The 24,316-nt window shown below is 45.3% G+C and overlaps 1 protein-coding gene across 1 annotated transcript in view; it reads right to left on the bottom strand.

Moving 5' to 3' along the window:
- Positions 1–16,204, bottom strand: part of GADL1 (glutamate decarboxylase like 1) — a 173,543-nt gene extending 157,339 nt beyond the window's left edge. Inside the window, exon 1 of the mRNA XM_080934135.1 lies at positions 16,057–16,204. Coding sequence (XP_080790261.1) covers positions 16,057–16,093 — 37 coding nt within the window. The 5' untranslated portion in view covers positions 16,094–16,204. The remainder of the gene's footprint in view (positions 1–16,056) is intronic.
- Between the last annotated feature and the right edge of the window lie 8,112 nt (positions 16,205–24,316).

Raw genomic sequence — 24,316 nt, 5'->3', positions numbered from 1 at the left:
GTTTGAGTTGATTCTGTAAGTCAATACACAATCTGAGGTGAGAGCACAGCAGAGCGCCCACAGTGTTGAACTGGACAGATGTTGTTTGGGGGTGCTGGGATCAAGTCTAATGTTAGGGAAGCGCTCCACCAACTGAGTTACATCCCTGGCCCACAAAATAGACTTTAATACCTAACGATGGCTTTGCTAACACCAAATGATTTAGAGGGCTGCAATATTCAGCATTAAGAAGTTTGTAGGTGCTGGAATGCTTACCCTTGTCTCCCCAAGAAATGTAACTCTTGTGGCCAACAAGCCAAATCAGCAGGTGTGGTGGTTTGCACATGCTTGGCCTAGGGAGTGGCTCTATTAGAAGGTGTGGCCTTTCTAGAGAAAGTGTGTCATTCTGGAGGTGGGCTTGGAGACCTTCCTCCTAGCTGCCTGGGAATGTTCAGTCTGTTCTTGGCTTCCTTCGAATAAAGATGTAGAGCTTTCAGAACCTCCTGCTCCATGCCTGCCTAGATGCTAACATGCTCCCACCTTGATGATAATGGACTGAACCTCTGAACCTGTAAGTCAATCCCAAATATATGCTGTCCTTCATAAGACTTGCTTTGGTCATGATGTCTGTTCACAGCAGTAAAACCTTAACCAAGACAGTAGGTTAAGCTGTTTGCTGCAAGGCTGAGGACACAAGGGCCCAGGGGGGAGAAGCAGATCACTGACTCCCATAACTTGCCCTTTGGTCTCTACATGTTCACCTTTGGCATGCACACAAGTAAGAAAGAAGAAAAAGAAAGAAAGAAAATAGACATGGCTTTATCTGAATTTTACAGGGTGTGTTTTTTGTTTGTTTAATCATGTGCCCTAACAATAGGTACATAAAAAGTATTCTGAGATGAGGGTGTTTTGTGTAATTGAATTTCTCTGGTGAATGATACTTTTAACTAAACACATCCTCTACATTTTTATAGCATTAGCCAAACAATGATCTTATGAGTAAAGCCCTGGGAAATTTTTAGTTGTATAACAAAATTATAGCACTTTAGGGTTTTAATGTGTTTTGAGATGAAGTCATACTATATAGACTGTGCTGGCTTCATACTTAGAGCCTTTTCTGCCCCAGTCCCCTAAGCTCTGGGGTTATAGGTGCAAGTTATCACATGTGGCTATAAGGAACACTGTCACCTGAGCCTTATGTTCATTGTCATCTTGATCAGAACTGTGACCACCAAGGAGAGACCTTCAACAAAGTTGAGTCTCTTGACCTTCCCTCAAAGAAGGCAGGACATGGAAGGCCATGAGAACCTCTCATAAAATCCCAGCTACTCCTTCTCAGCCCAGGTAATTCTGTGCCAGCTGCATTGGTCAAAGGGTAGAAGGGTAAGCAGAGGTGGCTTTCTACAGCTTCTGCCTTGGTGAGCCCTATTGGCATAACAGCTGCTACCATCTTAATTGGAGATCTGATGAAGACAACTCTGAAAATGTTGAAAGGATGAGCTGTGTTGGTCTAACCTGTCCGGGGATACCCCAGGAAAACATCAATAATGAGCCAACACACTGATTCCACTCAAGTCTAGCTTTTGACTCAGCAGACATATTGGGCTTAAATTCTAGGTGAAGCAGGATTGAGGGATTGCTCATAGGAACACGGGTGAGGATCACTTAAAGGAGCACGGATGAGCCCCAAACCGCTGTGTCACTCTGTCACCTCTTGAGACTATAAGACCATGTGTAACTTGAAGAAGGTTGCATAGGCTGAGAGGGAAGTAAAAGAGGGGTTCAGTAGCAGGAATCTTAGGTTTCTAATGACCATTTACTCTCTTTCCTCTGCGGAAGAAGGCCCACTGGCCTGACGTTTAAGAATCTTGTTGGGCTTATGCGACAATCCCTGACTCCCCAGTGGAGCAGACCCTTTGTCCCTGCCTTCACCTTCCTCAGAGAAGGGATTTGAAGGCCAGTGACTCATCTGAGTCACCATGAGAATCTCAAGGCAGCCCTCCCTTCCCATCATCTTCAGAGGACATCACCACTGACAGGGCTATCGAGCGAACTCCTCCATGAGGAAACAGTCTGCATCTTGGTATTAATTACTTTCCTTATTGCTATGACAAAACAGCTAACCACAGCAGGCTAGTGGAGGGAGAGAGGGAGAGAGGAAGGTAGAGAGAGAGAGACAGGGAGGGAGGGAGGGAGAGATGGAGGGAGGGAAGGAAGGAGAAAAAAGGGAGGGGAAGAGGAATGAAGGGAGAGGGAGAGAGAGGGAGGGAAGGAGAGAGGGAAGGAGGCAAGGAGGAAGGAAGGGAAGGAGGAAGACTATATTGGGCATACAGTTTGAAACACAGTCCATTGTGGTGGAGAAGGCATGTTATCAGGAATGTGAGGCAGCTGGTCACATTGAATCCAGGCAGGAAGCAGAGAGGAACTTTGAGTCAGCGCTCAACTCTTTCTCCTTCTTATACAGTCTAGAACCCCAGCTCACGGGTTGACGCCATATATTTTTAAGATGGGCCCTCCCACCTCAAATAACCCAATCTAGATACTCCGCCACAAACATACCCAGAGGCTGATTTCCATGGTGATTCTAAATGTCACCAATTTGACAGTAAAGATGAACTCTCAAGACTGCCTTCTATGTGTCCACAGGACACCATAGAAACCAAATGCTGTGCCAAGCACGACTTGATCTCAGGTGATGGGATATGGAATGGAGACTGTGTGATGGCTCCCCCCCTCTCTCAAACACACACACACACACACACACACACACACACACACACACACACACACACACACTTTATTCTACAATATTCAGCTGACATATCGACACTTTCCCTCTTGCCCTTGGCCTCACAGATAACCTTCAGCACACACTAGACTCTCTTTGCATTCTGAGCCAACCATGATTTTGCCCTTTAGGCTTAGTGTATTGTGATGAAGGGAAAATAGAAATGTTTAGAAAGTTCTGCCTCAAGGCAACTGCTTGCCTTATGAAGCTATCATCTTGCTTGAAAGGCCCTGTTTTGGCTGCCAGAATCTAAACAGTTCTCTCCTTTCTCTTTGTTTTCTGCCTACAAAGATCATAATCTTTCAGAGGCAGAGAGGTGAGCTGCATGCAGAGAGCCACGGAAATGACACAGAAGCATGTAATGAGTCTCAAAGTGTCCTGTGCATAGATCTGCTTTCAAACTGGATCATAGAAATGGTCCGACCACTCTGCAAGTAAGCGAAGAACTGAATTAGAGTCTCAAGTAAGCCAAGTTCATGGCTGTAACCTGTGTCTCAGTGGAGCCTTTACACTCACTCACGTGTGAAGCGAGAATGACTCGTGGAGTGAGCCACCAAGTTGCCAGATATATTAATGTCCCTCTTGGTGCTACTGATAATGGGCAGAGTGAATGTGAAGACTGCAAAGGGGGGACTGGAGAGATGGTGCAGGGGTCGCGAGCTCTCATTCTTCTAGAAGACCACAGTTAGCTTCCTATCACCTCATAGGACTGCTCCCAACTGCCTATTATCCCAGCCCCCGAGTATTGGACACCTGTAGTTGTGTACACACACCCACACATAAACATACATAGACATCTGCACTGGTGTGTACACACCCACACACAGACATACATGGACACCTGTATTCATACACACAGAGACACATATAGATACCTGTACTGGTATGTACAAACTCACACACAGTCACATACGTGTAGAAGAATTTTAATTCAGCAACATGGTTGCTCTGACAAGGATCACATCCAAAACCTTCTAGGTCTATGTGATACAGCTAGAATGCAGACATGTCCTTAGGACACATCTCTAATTCCAAACAATGGAAGTGTCATAGTTAGGGTTTTACTGCTGTGAACAGATACCATAACCAAGGTAAGTCTTATAAAAGCACAACATTTAATTGGAGCTGGCTTACTATTTCAGAGGTTCAGTCCATTTTCATCAAGGTGGAGCATGTTAACATCTAGGCAAGCATGGTGCAGGTGGTGCAGACAGAGCAGGCAATGCTGAGAGTTCTACATCTTCAACTCAAGGTTCCTGAAAGAAGACTGACTTCAAGGAAGCTAGGATGTGGGTCTAAAGCCCATACCCACAGTGACATACCTACACCATCAAGGCCACCCCTCCTAATAATGCCACTCCCTAGGCCAGCATATAGAAACCATCACCATCCACTCTCTGACCCTCATAGGCTTGTCCAAACATATGAGTCTATGGGGGGGCATACCTAAACTTAGTATAATGCAAAAATACATGTAGTCCAACTGCAAAAGTTCCCATAGCCTATGGCAGTCTCAACAATGTTAAAAGTCCAAAATTCAAAGTCTCTTCTAATATTCATCTGATCACTTAACTGTAATCTGGAAAGCAAGACAGGAAACCAGCTGGGCAAACTCCATCTTTGTTGACTGCAACATACTTCTTTCTCCTGAGTTGGTTCTACTCCCTATTAGCAGCTTTCCTTCGAAGATAGCCCATGACTCTGGCATCTCAAATATCTTGGGGTCTTCAAGACAACTTCAATGTTACAGATTTTTGTTTTAGCATCTGGGATCCACACATGATCTTCTGGGCTCCTCCAAAGGGTTTGTGTCATATTTCCATCTCTATCTTCTGTAGTACTTCAGGTACCGGTTGACTCCACTCCATTGCTGCTGCTGTTCATGGTGATCATCCCACAGTACTCGAATATCCAATATGCTGTGATCTTCTGTTGCAACTAGGGGCTTCACCCATAACCTCTCATAGGCTCTCTTTGTGATGCCAAGCCTCAAATCCTTCGAATGACCCCTTCAGTCCTGGGCCATCAACTGCAACTGAGGCTGCACCTTCACCAATGGCCTTCTATGGCCTCTCACAGTGTCAAGCTGTCCATGACCCCTTCATGCCTCAAAACCAGTACCACCTGGGTAATTCTTATACATTACAGCTGCAGCAGGAGATACAACCTTGGCTATCTCTGGAACACAGCTTCTTTGTGCTCTCATAAGACACATCCCAGAAAATTTCACCTCAGTGATGCTGGTCTCTTCTTGATCACCGATAATTTCTTAGCTCCAGCTAACCCACATCAACTGCCATGTTCTGCTGCCTCCTGGGGCTGAAACATGCCCCTCTTTGCTTTTATTCTAGTACCAGCTTTTTGTTTTCCGACTCCCTCTCTGCCTAAGCTTGGCTTTCCTGAAACTTGCTCTGGAGATTGGCCTTGAACTCAGAGATCTGCATGGCCCTGTCTCCTATAATCCTGGGATTAAAGGCACATACCACCATGCCTGGATTTAAGCTTTTCTTCATCTAGAACCTGCTTTGTCCCATGTTGGCCATGAACTCAGAGCTCTGATTGTCTCCTGGGCTTAAAGGTGAATACCACCATGCCTGAATCTAAATTTAGCGAGGTTGGATCTTGTCCCAAAGTCCTGTAATCTGCTATCTCCTAGAATATAGGATTCAGTTCCATTTCACTTCCTGGTGCCCCTTTAATAGTCGAATCATATTTTTATTTATTTTTTTCTTTTCTAAGCTTGCTACACTTGTTTAAAATGCTCTTCATGAGACTTAACCAGAAAACAAAGTCTATGATGGAAGTTTCTGAGACTTCCTTTGTCAATGCAATTAATTGGAGTCTCTTCACCTTAGCCTCAGATGGACTCTTCAGACAAGGGCAAAAAGTAGCCACATTCTTTACCAAAATACCACAAAACAGTCTTTATACCACATGCTGAAATTCTTCTTCTCTAAAACCCCTTGGGCCAGGTCAGCACAGTTCAAATTACTCTCAGGAATAGTCTTCCATATTACAACCAGGATGGCCCACTAAGCCCTATTTGAAGCATTCCACTGCTTTCTAAATCCAAAGTCCCCAAATCCACATTCTTCCAAATAAAAACATGGTCAGGCCTATCGGAGCAATACATACCCCAGTCCCTGGTACCAACTTCTATCTTAGTTAGTGTTTTACTGCTGTGAACAGACACTATTACTGAGGCAAGTCATCAAGATGGGAGCATGGCAGCATCCAGGCAGGCATGGTGTAGGTGATGCAGGTGGAGATGAGAGTTCTACATCTTCATCTGTAGGCCCCTGATAGAAGACTGAGTTTCAGGCAGCTAGGATGAGGGTCTTAAAGCCTACACCCACAGTGACACACACACTCCAACAAAGTCACACCTCCCAATAGTGCCACTTTCTGGGCCAAGCATATAGAAACCATCACAGGATATAAGGCTAGTTTGTAGAAGGAAGGAGCCATGCTTGAAAGTGATGTCTAATTGAGATTTGACAGAACAAGTCAGAGACAGTTTTACAGCACAGATAGCAGTGAAGACAGAACAAACCAGAGCTGAGAAGGAGACCGAAGATCAGAACAGATTGCCAGAGTTAGTTTGAGATCACACAGAGCAGTTCAGTCAGAAGTAGAGAGAAGACAGATTGAATCAGTCAGCTTGGAGAGGAGTTTGGGCCAGAACAGGTGACTTGAGCCAGCCAGCCAGAGTTCAGAAAGAACTAGAACGAGTGAGTGTATTCAGCAGTAATCCTCCAAGACAACAATTTCATCTGGTAAAAAAAACTTTTGCATATATGGACACCTGCACTGGTGTGCACACACCCACACAAAGACACATATGGACACTCGCACTGGTGTACACATACCCACAAGCAAACACATATGGACACCTGCAATCCTGTATGCATACACACACACACACACACACACATACACACACACACACACACACACACACACACACACACCCCTTAAAAGTAGAAACATTGCAAGAGAGAAAACCCTGGCACCATCCTCCCTGAGAGGAGTCAAGGCACATGTGCAGTCTGTGTTACAAGCAGAAAGCTGGTGTTCTCCTCCAACCTGGTCATAAAACATTATCAGTTACTTCAAATCATGGACAAGAGCTGCAATTGTAGATGCCAACATTTACTTAAAGTATTGCTCCATTTTAATTGTGCCTTCTATGGAAGCTTCTTATCTGATAAAATAAATAAATCAAATATCAAGAATATACAAAAGAGCGGAGAAGGAGGTCAGAGTTGGCAGGGAGTGTTGGTGCAATAGACGTACGTGGACATGGATTCGTCCTGTGGTGGACTTGTGAGAAACAAGCTGTTACCGACATCCCAGCCTTCTGTGGTGCTGAACCACCAAAACAAGAGATGGTAATCCACATTTGAGAAACAGAGTCGCAAGTGTGCCAAGTGGTGTCACCTTGCTCCTTGAGACAGTGTCATACTGAACGCCTGTGCGAGGCCTCTGGGATGCCTTTCCCAGGGAAATGAGCAGTTGTAGCTGCATGGGGTGTGGCCTGAAAATCAGGGAGGGTGGCGTCAGAGGTGGGACTAGCCTGGGTTTCTTCAGGACACAGGAGGTAAAAGACCTTCCCAGCAGCTCCTGGAGAGGTGCCACATCCACTGTCTTAAAAATATTCTCACGTGTGTGTGTGTGTGTGTGTGTGTGAGAGAGAGAGAGAGAGAGAGAGAGAGAGAGAGAGAGAGAGAGAGAGAGAGAGAGAGACATGGAGAGGGAGGGAGAGAAAGACGGAGAGGGAGAAGGAGAGGGGGAGGGGGAGGGGGAGGGGGAGAGAAAGAGAGAGAACAGGAGGTACCCTCTACATCAGCCCCTTTTCTCTGTTAAGAATCACAGAACTCAAAGCTCTTCCAACTGCATTCTTTACTGCATTTGCTCTTCATTTGGGAAGGCTAGTCAAGAGAAACCATGCTTAAAGCCTGCTTCCCAAAGAGAGGCGTACTTATTTCATTCGTCTGATTCAATAAACATTTGCCAAGTGAGCAGGGGAGGAAGCACTCGCCTGAGATGGGAGGGGAAGGAAGAGTTGGGGCAGGTGGGTAGGGATGTCTGAGAAGAGTAAGCCCTGAAGACCTAGACACAGCTGCTCCACGACCCAGCCCTGGGAGCTCCAAAGGTAGACAGACTGCCGTAAACCCCAGAGCTGCCTGCTTGTGTTCTCTCTAAAGCCTCTGAGCTCCCCAGAGCTACACTGCGTGGTAAAGATTGGTCTCCATGTGGTCTCCTCAGTCACTCCCCACATCTATGGGGTAAGGCGAGCTGTCCATCCCTATGGCCAGACTTCCGCTGAACTACACTGCCCTAACAGATGCTGCTATTCTCCCACCAGGAACATGAAGAGCAAAAAAAAGTGCCCACAGGCCAGTGAGAGGGCTCAGATCTGAGTCTGATCCCCAGGGTTCACATGGTAGAAGGAAAGAACTGACTATAAGTCGCTCTCTGACCCCCTTATCTGTGCCCCATCGCACGCATGAGCACATACACACATACTTGTGGATACTTGTGCACAAATAATGAATAGATGAAAATAAATAAAAGTGTGTGTGTGTGTGTGTGTGTGTGTGTGTGTGTGTGTGGCAGTGGGAAGTGGTCAAGGTTCCATTTGTTCAGAAGCTAAATGCGTCCAATGACTGGATTTCCAGGAACTGGTCACTCTAGGCAGCTTTTCAACTCGGTCCTGTGCTTGAAGCACTGAGTATCTTTCTCCAGAATGGAAGGCCCCCTTCCTGGATTGTTTTCTGTGGTTTTAATTAATTTTTCGCCCTGTTGTTTCCCTGTGTCTCATTTATGGTAACAGACGCTGAAAGGCCGTAAATGCTGAGTCCCGAGAATTAATTAGGACGTGTTTGAGAATCCGATGGAAGCCTGTTGTTTAACAACAGAGACGACATTCATACTTGTGAGAGAAGGTGTAACCAGGCCAGGAAGAGGAACACGGCTGGAGAGGCTGGCTTCAAATGAGTGAGAAAAACGTCCACACAGAACAGAACACTCAGCCTCCACCACCAAAGTTTTTTTCCTCATAATTTTTGGCACCAGTAGTAGGGACTCACTTCAGGAAATACAGATGAGTAGAAGAAACTAAGGCAAGTCCACTTTCTAGCCAGTCATAGCCGTGATTCTGAGCTCCTGGGCATGCTGCCTTTTCATCTCCGGCGGTATTTGCATTAATGGGTTATTCCTTTTCAACAGACTGGACTCTAACTGAATGTACTATTTTACAACCCACTGTAATTTAAATAACTCAGCATTTGCATTTTTCAACAGAGACCCTAGTGCTAAATATTTAATGCATACCAACATTTTACTATTACTAGGGAGAGGGAGAGGGGAAAAAAAAAACAGATAATTGCTTTAAATTTTAATGAAAAAGTTTAAAAACAAACGATAAGAAATATCTGAGAACTTTTGAACAAGATCCACGAAAGCTGAAAAATATCAGAACTCTGCAAAATTACCCCCACAATACATCCCATTAGCACTATTTAAAATAATCAGCAAACGAAAGCATGCATTTTAACTATCGTGTTCTAAAGCTTAATGTAATTAATGTTGAAAAAAATGAGGAGCTGAACATGAGCCATTTAATAAGATACTTGGTTGTCTGATGGAGGGGATTTTTTTTTTTTTTTTTTTTTTTTTTTTTTTTTTTTTTTTTTTTTTGTGCCAGTTTCCAGAAGTTCAGGATATGACTTAGGAGCGTTCCTGAGGCAGGGGGCAAGCCACGTGCAGAGGAATCGGCACAGTGTGACACATTGGCACACACATAACAGAGAGGTGACGTTTTCTAGTTGTGGATCCCAGGATCCAGGGGTCTGAAGAAGCCAGTCAGGGATTCTCCCATGAGGGGCAACAGAGGGTACAGGAGTTAAATTTCTATGACAGAAAGGGGGACGGAGCCTGGAAAAGAAGGGATTCTGGGGAAGAGGAGTGAAGAAGTAGGGGAAGGGGGAGGAAGGGAAAGAATGCTGACCCCTGCAGCTGTTCCGCAGCCAGATGGAGGTAATGTATTCCACTGCAGGCTTCCGGACATAGAGCCACCTTCTTGCCATAATTCAGAAGGCAACCCTTGAGCTGGTCATAGCTGCCTAGGGGAGAGGAGAGGCGAGGAAGCTGGAGAGACGGTTGGTTCCGTGGGTAAGAATGCTCCCTGTGCACGCACAAAGGCTGGAATTCAAATCTCCAGCGCCCGGGTAAAAAGCTGGACGTGGCTATGCACTCGTTACCGAGTCCCGGGGAGAGCGTGAAGTGGGTAGAGACAGGGTCACTGGGGCTGGGAGAGAGTGATGTTTCTGAAGAACAAGGTCAATGCCCAGAGCTATCAGCAGGCGGTCTAAGTCAGGCACTGGTTACCGTGAAAGGCGGCGTTATTGCTCCGGCCCATTGCAGCTTCCATGATGAGCGGTGATGATCACAGCACGGCAGTTAGAGAGGGCGAGCGTGTGCAGAGGACCCGACACGGCTAGGTGTCTGCGTGTCTCTTAACCTTTTCCACAGCTCTGAGGCCAGATGCTGCTGGAAGCCAGGACCCCGAATCACCATCTGACTGCTTTGCCAAGGAGAACCGAAGAGAACTGGTCCTAAGCTTCGGGGGCTTTAAAACACTCCGGCTCAGGCCCCAAGCAGAAAGGAAACAGTTACAGATCAAGCATTCCTGAACTGTCATAAAATGTCCACATCACTGAGAAGAGAATGTTTAGGACAGTGGGAGGACAAAGGCCCCCTTAACTGTGATGCTGGCAGAGTCACAGATGACAACAAGCTGGAAAATTAATGTCCTTGCTCCTTAGCTTTGACTCCTTATTCCGACTTCAGTTTTCTTTTAATTACTCATCTGTTTTAAAAGCAGTTTCTTGAGGTGTGTGTGTGTGTGTGTGTGTGTGAGACACAGGGCCTTATTTAGCCCACATTAGCCTTGAACTCCTTATATAGCTGAAGATGACCTCGAATCCTGGTCTCTCTCTTCCGTCTCCTAAGCACTGGGATTAAGGGCTGGAGCCACCCCTCCAGGCTGCTGTGCTATTTTGTGTCACTGGGAAGTCAAAATGAAATGCTCAGAAATAATTGAGGGGTCAAGTTCAGCAAAGTCAGCTGAGAGGAGCACCGGAGAGTCCAGTGGTTAGTGCTAAGACTCGCGTACTTTGAAGCGTGTGTTTAAAGCACATCCTTATGAGAGCAGAGTCAGCCCCTTAGGCTCCGAAAGACAAGAGAGCTTGAAGAAAATCCACCAGATGATTGACCCTGGTTGATCCTTTGCTACTGATCTATCCAAGCCTTTGCATGAGATATAATCACCACCACCGCCCAAAATTAGAATGCATTTAAATAACATCTTTTACACCTGCCTAGTTTGGTTAAGCCACACTACTGTATCTAGACTCCGGTTTTTAAAACCATGACTACTGTCTCCTGTGTGAAGACCCATACATTTTCTCCCATTGTGAATAACTCCAAGGAGGAAAAAAAAAAAAAAAAAAAAGGGAAATACGTGTTCAAATTTTAAAGATGACAACAAAAAGGGAGGAATGTCTCAGGAGCTGCACAGTATTACCTGAAGCCATCACTGATGCCTCTTGTTTCCTATGAGACAAGGTCACACATAACTCAGGCTGGCCTTAAAGTCACTATAGCTCAGGATAACCTTGGTCCTCCTCCCTCCAGCTGGAACCGAAGTTACATTTTATGTGGTGCTAGGAATCAGAACCGGAGAACGTCAACTGTGCTGGGAGAGCACTCGACCAATGGAACTTCACCCCAGACCCCAACACTGTCTCACTCATCCATTTCACCAAGCAAGTACACTCTGGATGTACATCCTACTGTGTACCTGCATCTGGCTAGGTGCCAGAAACGCAATGCATGTAAGTGGTCCCCATCCTCGGGCTTCAGGAAAATCGCAGGTGAAGGAGGGGGAGAGGCAGACACTTCAAAGAGACCTGTGTGTGACGTGGGTGAGCCAGACTTACTAGTCGCTCAGAGCAAAGGCAGAGATCTGGAAGTTAACTACAGTGGGATGCCCCTTCTGCTGATGTTTCTGGAAAAAGACTTTCCCAATGGTCACCTGACTGAGTTTACTCCTCTGTTCTGCTCCAAAGTAGGAAGTATCTTCTCAGCCCTTCTGAAAACCCGGACAACAAAGCTTACCGGCAGTTTCCAAGTGTGTAAGAACTGATGTCAGTGGGCAGCACTGCAGGCAGAGTACCCGGAAGCACAGTGGAGCTGAGCGATTAGCAATGTGGGATAGTTCTTCTAGCTCTCCACAGTGACTTTCTTAACTCCACTTGCAACCTCTGGGCAGGGGCTGTCTACTGCTGCTACACCCTCTCTGTTTTTCCTGGATTGTCTCAATCATCTTCAACACTGGGTTGTCACAATAATCTTTAAGAGTGGCTATTTTTATCCCTCTTTGCCAACGAAGCACTTAAGCCTTGGCTGGGAAGATGGTTCAGTTCGTAAGGTTCTTGCATTATGAATGGAAGTTTGATCCCCAGAATGTATGTAAAGTAATGTCAAGTATGGGGAAGGGGGGACAGGAGATTCTCTGAGGCTTGCTAGCCAATCTAGCCAATTGGTGAGTTTAAGGCTGGTAACCAAGCCTGTGTCAAAATAAGGTAGAGAGTGGCAAAGAGGAATGGCACCCAAAGTTGACCTCTGACCTCTGCACACGTGCTTCCAGATGCACACACACACATATGCACAGAGAAACTGAGGCTCACAGGACTCCAGCCATATATATACAATATCTCCAGGGACACAGAATCTGAAGAGACTGTGGACTAGAGACATTTTCATGCCATCTTCTCTTCCCTCCATTCCTACAGTTATCCCAGGAAATCCAACAGCTGTGGTCCTTAAGGATCTGCCTGCTCCCAGAGCACTACCCTAAGCTTGAACTCATCTATCATGGTCAAGAGGAACAATATCTGTGAGCCTGCCCTGGGAGTGGGACTGAAGAACCACCATGCTTAGCAACCAGAAGGTTCTTCCAAAGGAGCTGCACCCACCGTCTACTCGGTCCCCCACCCCTACATCCTCTGAGACTAGTAGCCATTCTCGAATCTTTCCCACCCCAAAGTTGCTTTTCCCATGAAATGGGAATTATATACCAGGGTTCTCTCTGGATCAATTCTTGTGGTCCTTGAGAGGCATGCAAGGGATGCCATTCCAGGTTATCTGCACAGTTTACTGCCCTGCAGAGTCAGAGGTTAGCAGCTAGGACGCGCTCGCTGAGTTAGAACCCTTGCGTGCACACCCAGAGTTACCATTTTCACACACAGCTGCTTCCCTCCTACCAACTTACTAATGGGCTTAGATAAGATGATCCTGGCAGCTTGGCAGAGTAAGGACATTTACCACATGCTGGATTTTTCCCAGGCTGGGTTTCATTCAGGGAGGTCCAACCACTAGTTTACAGGACACATACACCCCAGGATGGCTATGAGTGTAGCCCAAAGCAAAATTGATTGCAAATGTAGTTAAAATATTGACAATGATTTTGGTAATAATCTTCAAACTGAATTTAACAGTTCTCACAGCAACTTTGAGATGAATGTGGTCCAGCAAAGCCAAGTGTCGAATACTCCTGAAACAGGGCTGGAGAGATGGTTCAGTAGTTAAAAGCACTGTCTGCTCTTCTAGAAACGGGGAGAAAAGTGACTCCTAGAACACACCTGGGGTCTTACAACCAACCAATGAAAATCCCAAAGCTAGGGAACTGGACCCTCCCTTCCAGCCACTGTGGGCACCAGATACACACATGATTCACAGAGAGACATGTACGCAAAACACTGAAACACAAAGTGAAATAAATTTTAAAGGGAAAAATAGAAAAAGTAAGTCTCTCTCACACAGAGAGAAAGAAAGAGGGAAGGAGGGAGGGAGAAACAGAGAGAGAAACACACACACACACACACACACAGAGAGAGAGAGAGAGAGAGAGAGAGAGAGAGAGAGAGAGACTTGTTATCAAACATCAAAGTTTTGATTTCATTACAACATCTCTGTTTAACAGTCTTATCCCTGACACAGGCACGTGACAAACAGAGCAGAAACCATTGCCATCCATCCCACTAAAGTCGGAATCAGATTTCCACTGTCAACTTATTTTCAACAATTATCAGATGTAATCACACAGTACTACATGGGTGGTGGTTCTATCCAATCGGGAGAATTATAATTTGAGTAAAAAAAATCTTTCATTGTTAATAAATGCGATGGAATTCAATATATATAATACCCCAACTTTCTGCATATAAGATGGCTAGATCATAATATCTATCAGAACATGAAGAAGGAACAAGAATTCTTCATGTGCACTAGGATTCCTTCCTGCCTTTTGCCTTAAGGTTTGTAAACAGTCAATAAGAGAGTTGAAAAGCAGGAAGATCACCATTCAGTTTATTTATCAGATGTCGCTCTGCGCTACTGTCTCACAAACACTTGAGGCTGTGTGAAGTCTGACAGGCAGATCCTGTACCGGCTGGAGATGCCATGACAAGTTTATGGTGCAACCCAGGGCCATTAACCACGTTATCAGGGCTTGCTCTGGGACGTCAAGACAGACTGAGACTAAGCCTTCTGGGCTGTCAGGAGTTCAGATTTAAAATTAAAGACGCTGAGGATGTGGCTCAGTTGGGAGAGCGCTTGCCTAGCACGGAGGACTTGGGAGGTAAAAGAAGGAGGATAAGAAGATCAAGGGCATTCTTTGTCAGAATCTGTAGCCAGGTTGGGCTCCATAAGAGATGGAGATGGAGGGAGAGCTCTCAGTAGGCAGAATGCTTGCCTTGTAAGAAGGAGGGCCAGAGTTTACTCCTCAAAATGGATAAAATTATATTATATACATATGTAAAATATATATGATACATATGATACCATATATATGTATATATGCACATATAAACTATTATATATAACACCATATATATGTGTATATATGCATATATAAAATATTATACATATAACACCATACATATGTATATATACCCATACACATATATACTGTGATCTCAGAACTGGAGATTTAGAGTCAGTACTCTCTTGGGCTTGCTGGACACCTGAATCTACTTGGAAATCTGTAAGACAATGTGAGACAGGGTGTCTCAGAAAACAAAGGCAGCTCCTGAGGAAAAAAAAGGTTGATTTCTGGTCTGCAAATTCACATCCGTGTGTGTGTGTGTGTGTGTTTATCTGCATACAAGTGCACTTACACGTACACACACAAACACGGGGGGGGGGGAGGGAAAGGACACAAAGCAGTGTGCAGCGTATGGAGAGGCAGCTGTGTTAGACACTCTCCTTGGAACAGCAAGAGGCAGCGGACGACCTGAACAAGGTTCCTCCCTGCACAAGAGTTCTTGCCTGGCTAGCCACTGAACAAAATACCCAACTCTGAAAGTGGCTGATCCTTGGGGTCCCCTGGCACGGTTACCTGACTACCTGAAGAACGGAAGACCAAGGGGAGTTTTTCAAGTCCAAGGAGGCCTCATTAAGTCCTGCTCAGTGCTTTCCCAAAGGGTCTCAGACAGAGAGGAGTTATTCCTGGAGGAGAGCTCCTAAAAGGTCAACAACTAACCAGTTAGTGAGAATCTAAACAATAGCGACCTTTCAACGGGAAGACTAATGCTTGGCGCCCCCGCACAAAGTTGGGGGTCCAGCCTGAAGTCTTTGGCAATCATTAATTAGAATACGCTTATGTCGCTGTAGGTCAGTGCTGGTTACATGTGCAAAATAGTCCCCGGTCCTTCCCTGAAAACACTTAATAAACACTACCTTAAAGATACAGAACAAGTGGCAGCCGAGTTATAAAGAACCGGCTCATTGTTACCTCCAGTTTTATGATCCCAGGCACATTAGGTTGCCTGTGGGCTGATGATCTGGCGGATGGAGGTAGCACAGAGGCTGTGCAGTCCTTGTCCCAAAGCAGAGGCTGGAGTGTCAGTCGTTCTGGGAAAGCGCTGGGCTCTGGGCTCATGCAGCAGAGCAAGTGCCAAGCGAAAACCTTCACTAGGATTTTATTTCATACCCGCCCCCAGCCCCCGAAAAAGTGCCCTGCAGAGTTCCCTGAACTTCACAAAAGTTAACTCTAGAATCAACGAAAAGATCTAGAAAAATGCAAAAATCTGCGAAAAGACGACAAGGGCTTCTGACACAACGTTTCTGCTTAAGGAGGGAACAATAGCCCGCCTGCTGTCCTCTGGGTTAACCAACTAGCAGCTGCAGGACACTGAAGGCCAGGGAGGTGAGCCGATTACCTTGGCTGGCGCCCTGGCGGTCACAGGCGTGGCTCATCGCGGCTCCTGGGGCTGGGGCTGCAGCGGGGCTCCTTTCTGGATCGCACAGGTGCAAGCAGAGACTGCTAGGGACCAGGACAAGCCCGCCACTGCTCTGTCCTGCCACCCAGGCTGCAGTGCCCGCCTCCCGAGGCAGCCTGGGGTTCTCTAAGAAGACACAGTTTGAGCCAGGGCCAGCGTCCCTCCGCCCTGTCTGGAAGGTGGGGAGTAGGTGCCAGGGGCGTGCCATAGGGACAGGCACAGAAGCCCATCAGCCCCAGGGGGAAGGTAGGGCGGCCAGGCAGTGAGCCAGGTCCTAGTGACCCCCCCCACAGTCCACCTACTCTTTTTATTTCTTCTCCCCACCCCCATTCCCCTTGTGTTTGTTTGGTTGGTTGGTTTTGAGTCAGTCTGACTCAGCCCTGGAACTCACTACGTAACTCAGGCTGGCTGTGAACTCTCAGTAATCCTCCTGCCTCATCCTTCCACCGATGGGAGTATAGCAACAGCTCTTCCTTGCAGGGTCTGATCTGGACACACAAGTCTCAAGGTAAATTCGATACTGCTTGTTCCTGGTGCATTCTGGGAACCTATTTTAAGGCAGCTGCCGGGTCCATTCATTCGGGACTGCCCAGACTTTTAAGAGTTGTACAACTCTTAAAAGGCTTTTTCTTCCCCGACTTCGACTTCAACCTGTTGCTGTTACAATATCTCAAGTTTGGGGAAGGTAAAGTGGCCAGCAGTTTGTTCCAGGATGGTAACTGTATTAGCTGCTCCTTTGCTGGGGCAGTATACCCAACTAAGGAAACAGAGGGGAGAAGCGGTTTATTTCGGCTCAGGGTTCCAAGAGGGTACAAGTCTATCCAGGAGGAGGAGGGCGGGCAGCAGGATTGTGAGGTCATCTGGTCACACTGCATGCAGAGTGAGGAAGAAACAGATGAATGCTGGTTCTCAGGAGCTTTATTTTGATTCAGTCTATGACGCCCCGCCCCCGGGTTGGTACCGCCCACATTCAGGGCTGTACTTTCTCCCCTAAGTTAAACCTCTAAAGAACCCTCACCAACACACCCAGGAAGATATCTCCTAAATATACACTGGCATAATTGATATTAAATGTAACTGATAGTCAAGCAGACGCGATGAGCCATCGCTGAAGGAAACAAAGTGATGTATTAGAAAAATCTAATATTCACCTGATCTCTACATGAAAGTTTGCTCGCATATGCCTTCCAAGCTCTGGGGGCTTCTTCTCTGCCATGTTCTTTCTGTAAATTTAATTTTAATCAGCGGGTGCCTTTTTCTCCCCTTTGTCATTTCCCCCAGCACGTGTTTTGTTTAAAGCTGAAATCTCTTTAGAGCTTTTTAACTCAGACTGTGGACTTGATAGGAAACATCAGCTAACGTTACTTCAAGGCATGTTGAGACAGGTTCCTGTGGAGCACGCTGATAGTTCTGTCCCGGACGGACTAACACAGAAACCCCACTTCGACCGGAAGCCTGTCATTTTCTGTGGTGTGTGACAGTCCCCCTCCTCCAACAAATAGTTAAGTGCCACCTTACACACCCAATAAATGCTGATGGTTTCTATTACACCAAGTCCACATAGTGCTAGGTAGTTAAAGTTGGGTTTAGGAGGATTCTGTGTGTTCCTCAGATGGTGACCCACCCCTTTATTGATCTATTGAGTTTTACTATAAAGAAAAGACTCAGATCAGTAATAGAAGCAGAATTAAGAATTTCTGGAGTTAAACTCAATAACTCCACTGAGAAAAATACCGACGAGGGCCCGAGAGGTAGCTCGGCTGCTGGGTGATCGCCTCACATGCGAGAAATCTTGGGCTTGATCCAAAAGTCAGGGTTGCCTAAACTCAGGAGAGAGAGGCAGACAGATCAGAAGTTCAAGGTTGTCCTAAATTATATAAAGGGTTGGAGACCAGCCTGTACTCCATGAGACCCTATCTGGATCTGACTTCACAAGGAGAAAACAAGCTCTACTCACTGGTCATGGGATTTGGGTGACAATATTGATAGAAAAGATATTGATATATTAAAAGGCCTTGGCATTGATCATGGTTCTTAGAGCCAGCGGGCAATGGAGACAATTATTTATTTATCTGATGATCAGACATTCATCTGTTGAAACAAAGCAAAACAAAAAAAGACAGTTTAAAATACTGTCAAATATTTATTATACCTAATTACGTAAGTTTGGGAGGGTCGTCAGCATGTGACTTAGGTGCCTGTGGAGGACAGGGATGTCAGATCCCTCTGGAGACACTTGACTTAGGAGCTGAGAATATAACGGGGCTTCTCTGGAAGGGAAGTAGATGTTTTAACTACTAATCCATGTCTCTAGTCCCTGAAAACAAAACAAAACCCACTTTTACTATGATACGCATCAAGACCTAGAATAAGACCTCCCATCTCCATCCGTTGTGCGTCTTTTGCTGGGGTGTGAGCAAATGTCCACCCACCCCAAGGAGGTAACTAATGACAGAAGTAAGGAATGATTCCACACAAGTCTAGCTCAGTGACCAATGAGCTTACAGGAGTGTGAATGTGGAGTTACTTGCAGAAACCAGAATGATTCAAAACCACTCGCATTACTAAAAACTCTACCCTAGTGCGAACAATTCATAAAAGCTTCATCCCAGGGACTTCCTGTAGATTTGCAGATGACACAACTGTCATAAAAGGGTCTCCACTCCCCAGCAGATGCACAGTCTCTATAATTTTGATAAGGGGTCTTGTGGACTTGTAAGATTCAGGGTCTTCCTGAGCCTTTGTAAGTTGGCTTATTCTGTGCACTTTAACAGAATGCTTGAACTTAGAGCAAATAGTAACACAATACCACCACTGACCCTTGGTCTGTACGATTAAATCTTCCAGCCTGAACTCAAGATGCCATCTTAGATGCTGTGGTAGAAATGTACAGTTCAGTCAAGTCAAAATGACTCAGCTGGAAGCTGCCAGACATCAGAATGACTGAGGGTTAAACTCTGAAGCTAACCAAGATTTCTCTGTTAAATAGCATTATCCATATCTCATGCCAGGAGACTCTCAAACACACACACACACACACACACACACACACACACACACACACACCAATTATTAACGATAGAGAAAAAATGCCCCCAGCAAACCAGGCTGTGGCCATACACTGTCTTAGACAATGTCAGATATTTCTGTTTCTAGTTTACTGGGTGAAGCAGGCTACGGGGCCAAACCTGACGAGATAACCCACCCTGAATGTGCATGTTTGTGAATATATAGTCTACCCCACAGGCCATCTGGGTGGGGAAAGTGGGAAAATTCAGAGGGCTGTGACAAAATATTGAGCACAGAGCAAAGTAAAGAAGAAGGACTTATCTGGCTCATAGTCTAAGATGGTACTGTCAATGACACATGGTGAGAGTCAGGAAGTAGTCAGGGATTAATGCTGGTGGTACTCAGCTCACTCATTCTTGTCACTCAGCCCATGACTCCACCCCATGGGATGGTTTTGCCCAAACTCAGAGTTGTCAGGAGCCATCTAAAAAAGGCTAAAGGCATGTCAGTTTTCTGGAGATGGCCCACTGTTTGACATGGTATGTGATGGGAAAGCTCTAAGAATGCGGGGTCCTTAGAGACTTCATTCAGAATTGCTTCTCACTGCTGCTATGCCTTCTCTGTCACTATTATGTAACCCAATGATTCCTGGGCATCAGTCTACCTTATTGGGCAGATATTCTGCAAATTAATATGAAGATGAATTTTCATGAATTAATGCTGTTTAGATGAATTAATAGCTTAATAGAATTCCTAAGTTGAGTGATAATTTTAAAAAGAAAATGTAAGGAGATGGTTGTTTCTCCAGGAAGATGTAGTGAAGTTAGAATCAAGAATAGAATGTGTCTATTCCCCTTAGGATAATAAGTAAAGCCTGGATGATAAGAATAAAATGAGCCTTCATGATTACACCAAAAAGAGAAATGGGCTTAAGATACATTTGTGATCAAGAAAAAACATTCACTCTAGGTCAGGTCCAAGGATCAAACCACAGGTGTGCACCATGATAAAGCAAGGCCCTGTGAAACTGGTGCTTTGAACTTATACTGAGCTTATAGAATGAAACACTGGTTTGAACCCAATATCAACATCCTTTATAACTCCCTTTTGTGTAACATTTATTTATGATGAAAGTTTTAAAAAACTTTTGTCTAAGAAGATATAAGAAGGCCAGAGTGGGGGAATAAAGTGTGGCATGGGGGATTCTGCACCATTCACCAAATGTGTGTGTATGTGTATCTATATGTATGTATGTATGTATGTATATCATATGTGTATAGGTATATGTATATGTGTGTAAGCATGCATTAACATTTGTGGAGTTGATGAGGCATGTTGTTGGGCCCAACCAATGTGTGTGTGTGTGTGTGTGTGTGTGTGTGTGTGTGTGTGTGTGTGTGTACATCTCGTCTGTATAAATGATTTTCTTTCTTTTCTCTCTGGTTCACAGAGAGTCAATGAGTTCTAAGTCGCTCACCTAGCCAGTGAGAGGTCCGTGAACCAGAGAGGAAAGAAACCAGCATTTATTAGCACAGTATAGTAAGAGAAAAGAAGCCAGCACTTATTCGCTCAAAACAGCTAGAGAGAATTATAAAGCCAAAAATGTTACTTTGCCCTTCGTCTGACCCTCTGACCCACCTTGTACTATTTATTTCTAAAGGTCCCCGGCACAAAGTAGTCCTTCTCTAACCAATTAAATCTCTCTGGAAATACAGACTCATCCAGAGCTACATCTTTTAAATGGTTGAAGTCTAGTTGATAAAGAGTAACAATCACAAAATGGTTTAGTGGAAGCCAAGCCCTGGTTTAGCCTGGGATCAAATGCTACAATTGGCACTTATTGGAACAATCCCAAATTTACTGCGGCCTCCAAAGACAGAGAGACTGTACCTCCTAAGGCTATAGTGGCAAAGTTTCTTATCTTGATTTTCAGAGTGTAGCTTACAGAACCGTCTGGGCTCACAGATAACCCAGTAAAGATATCTGAAAAGATTGGGAACACAATTTTGGAACAAGGCTGGGAGTACCTTGATGCTATTGAGACCTTAGTCCTCCTGGCTACTGCTTTGGGGTCCCTGTGCATCACAGATCCCAAGCAGCACCCCTGCCTTCTGCCCATTAGGAACCAGAAATAGCCTTGTTGACAACCACAGCCCTCTAGATGGCCAACCCAAAGTTGCCTCAGCATCCTCCACTGTGTGTACTTCAATTTAACACTCCTAGTAATCTATAATTATCATGCCTTACTATATACATTCTGATCAAGTCAAAAGAAAAGCTGCTGTCAGACCTGAGAACTTTCCTTCCTAATAAAAATTCACTCTCATCCTCTGCCTTTGTAGCTGTGGTGTTCACTTGACCGCACCACAGAAGTAGAATATCACAGCCAGAATATAAACACTGTTTTCGGGGGGGGGGTGTATGCCGTTTTAAAAAAAAATTACACTAAGAGGGAAAATAAAGCAGTCAAATCCAAGTCTAAAGCATCTGTACTTCCCCACACAGAGCCGGGAACACATGAGAAGGTATCCAATTTGCGTGGTGGCTATTCCTCAGGGAGCGTGACCACTCTATATGTGTGGCCGGTCACTCACGGTAGCCCCCGATGCTTTTGTGAAAATGAGATGCGCTGTGTAACAGCAGAGAAACATGGAATAAAACTCTTCGTATAAAACCATTCATCACAGCTTTATAAAAGCCACATCTTAAGAGACAGACGAATTTGGCAGGTTTTGAAGTTTATTGATGCTTTCCTTTTATGTAAAATGGGGAATCATACCCATATTTCTGGGTTGTGGTGTGTCGCCTGGGGACGCCTGGCAATGTGCGAAACTGAACTGCATTACTTAGAGTCCTTCATTACAGATCCTCTCATGGAGTGTTTCTTCCTCACATGTCAATAATAATCTGATTGAGTGTCATGCCCACAAAGCGGGCATGTGAATACTACATGCACAAAAGGATGAAGAAGAAGAAGAGAAGGAGAAGGAGGAAGAAAAGAAATAGTTTATTCCCTACATACAACTCAATACAGTTACACAGTACATGATCCTGGAAGCAAAGTTCAGCTACATCTGACATCCCTGTACCATAGCCCCATGAAGTCACAGAGTGACTTCAGAGTCCAGCTAGCCTTGATTTGTTTTACTCATGAACTCCATGACAGAAGAGTCTCTGATACTAACAAAAAGAAAGAGATAGCATTACTAAAAACCAAACCATTCATTTGTGCTTCCCAGGAAAGATCAAAGATTTTAGATAGGAGATAGTCTCACCTAGAGTCCAGCCCTAAAATTTTACATCAGAAAGGCTAGGTCAGTGTTTCAGCCGCCAGAGTGAAGCACCATCTGTAGACAGGTTTTCTTCGGCTACAACTGTAGAGGAATTTTAATCCAGCAACATGGCTACTCTGAACACATCCACAGACCTTCTAGGTCTGTGATCTGGCTGGGTTGCAGACATGCCCTTAGCATATACCTTTAATCCTTCTGGCTGGAACCCATTAGTTACACACCTTTAATCCAAGACAATGACATCTAACTGAGGGGCAGACAAAGTGATGAATCAGAGAAAGATTTGACAGAATGAGTCAGAGATAGGACACAACCAACTCTCAGGACAAAGCTATTTAAGAGAAGCACAAGAAGAGAGAATCAGTTCAGGTGATTCAGTTAAGGGAGGTTGGTTCAGTTAAGGGAGGTTGGTTCGGTTAAGGGAGGTTGGTTCAGTTAAGGGAGGTTGGTTCAGTTAAGGGAGGTTGGTTCAGTTAGGGGAGGTTGGTTCAGTTAAGGGAGGTTGGGTTTGGTGCAGTCAGTTGGGAATCAGGGCAGTGAGTGCAGGGTAGTGGAGCTGAGTTTGTGAGTTCATGTAGTAAAGTGCAAGTCAGCAGAGGCAGATGAAGCCAGGGAGAAAGAAGGGACCAGAATACTGGAACAAATTGCCAGAGTTAGTTTGAGGTCAAACAGAGCAATTCAGTGAGAAGCTGAGAGCAGCCAGATTGAATCAGTCAGCCTAAAGAGGAGTCTGAGCCAGAACAGCTGAGTTGAACCAGCCTAACAGAGTTCTGAAAGAACTGGAAATGGTGAGTTTATTTAGCAGTAAGTCTCAGAGGCTGAGAAATCCTATGCCTAGGATAGCTGACAGAGGATGGAAGACTATACAGAGCCTAGAAGCTTCCAGGCCTAGGCCTGGGGACAGTTAGATAGAAATGCTCTGGGCTCAGCACAAGCCACATGTTCATAAAGCTTGGGTAAGGTTCTCATCTCTTCCTCTAGGGAATAAGAGTTACATTTACAGCTCATATTGATTTTAAAACAATACATCCCCAGACTAGATTTTCTAAAATTCCCAGATACAAGTTCCTCTTGAACAGGAGCTTGGGCAAGCAAGATGGTTCAGGGCAGTTGTCATCTTTGGGCGAGACTCGTAGTAAACCTCTGCTGTGGCCCCAAACATGTCTCAGACTCAGTAACCAGATAAGCCTGATGACCTGTGTTTAGTCCCTGGAACCAATGCCTGCATGTTGCCCCGGACCTCTACATAACCACCGTGGAACACATGCACCCCATACTCATATATAAATTCCTGCATGCCACCCCTGGACCTCCACATGCACCCCACACACATATGCAAATATGTAAGTATAAAAATAAGTAAATAAAAACAATTTTAAAAGCTCTTAAGAGGACCTTTCAGGGGTGTCTGTACTGACTGACAATTTATTGGGCTGCATTCATTAGCATCACGGGACCCTGCTGTCCCCAGGCTACACATTGAAAGTGTCTGTTGCAGCGACACTGGACTGGGCTAAACTTAGTGTGTCAGTCACCTGAAGGCAAGAAGCAACGTTCCTGTCTTCAGCTCCTGATTCCCATTGCATAATGAACGTCTGCTACCATGTGACTGGGGCAGAGTGCCTGGGCTGGACCTGCAGAACAAATCATCTGGATGGATGGGAGAATGTTGGGAACAGAGGGTTTGGGGATCAAGCAGGGTTAGGAGCCTTCCAGATCTGAGGAGGGCAGAGAAGCCTATGCTAGCCATGACTAGGTCATCTGAGGGGCAGGCCATGGAGACGGTTGAGTGTGAGCTAACTAGAAGGCAGATATATATGTGATAAGGAATGAACTTAGCAGCTGAGGAAGTGGAGGTACCAAGGGTGGCCCGTCAATTCAGAACATTAAGGCAAGAA

The sequence above is a fragment of the Micromys minutus genome, assembly GCF_963924665.1.
Source record: "Micromys minutus genome assembly, chromosome: 21".
In the NCBI taxonomy this organism is placed as follows: Eukaryota; Metazoa; Chordata; class Mammalia; order Rodentia; family Muridae; genus Micromys; species Micromys minutus.
This window is presented reverse-complemented; position numbering and strand designations above follow the sequence as displayed.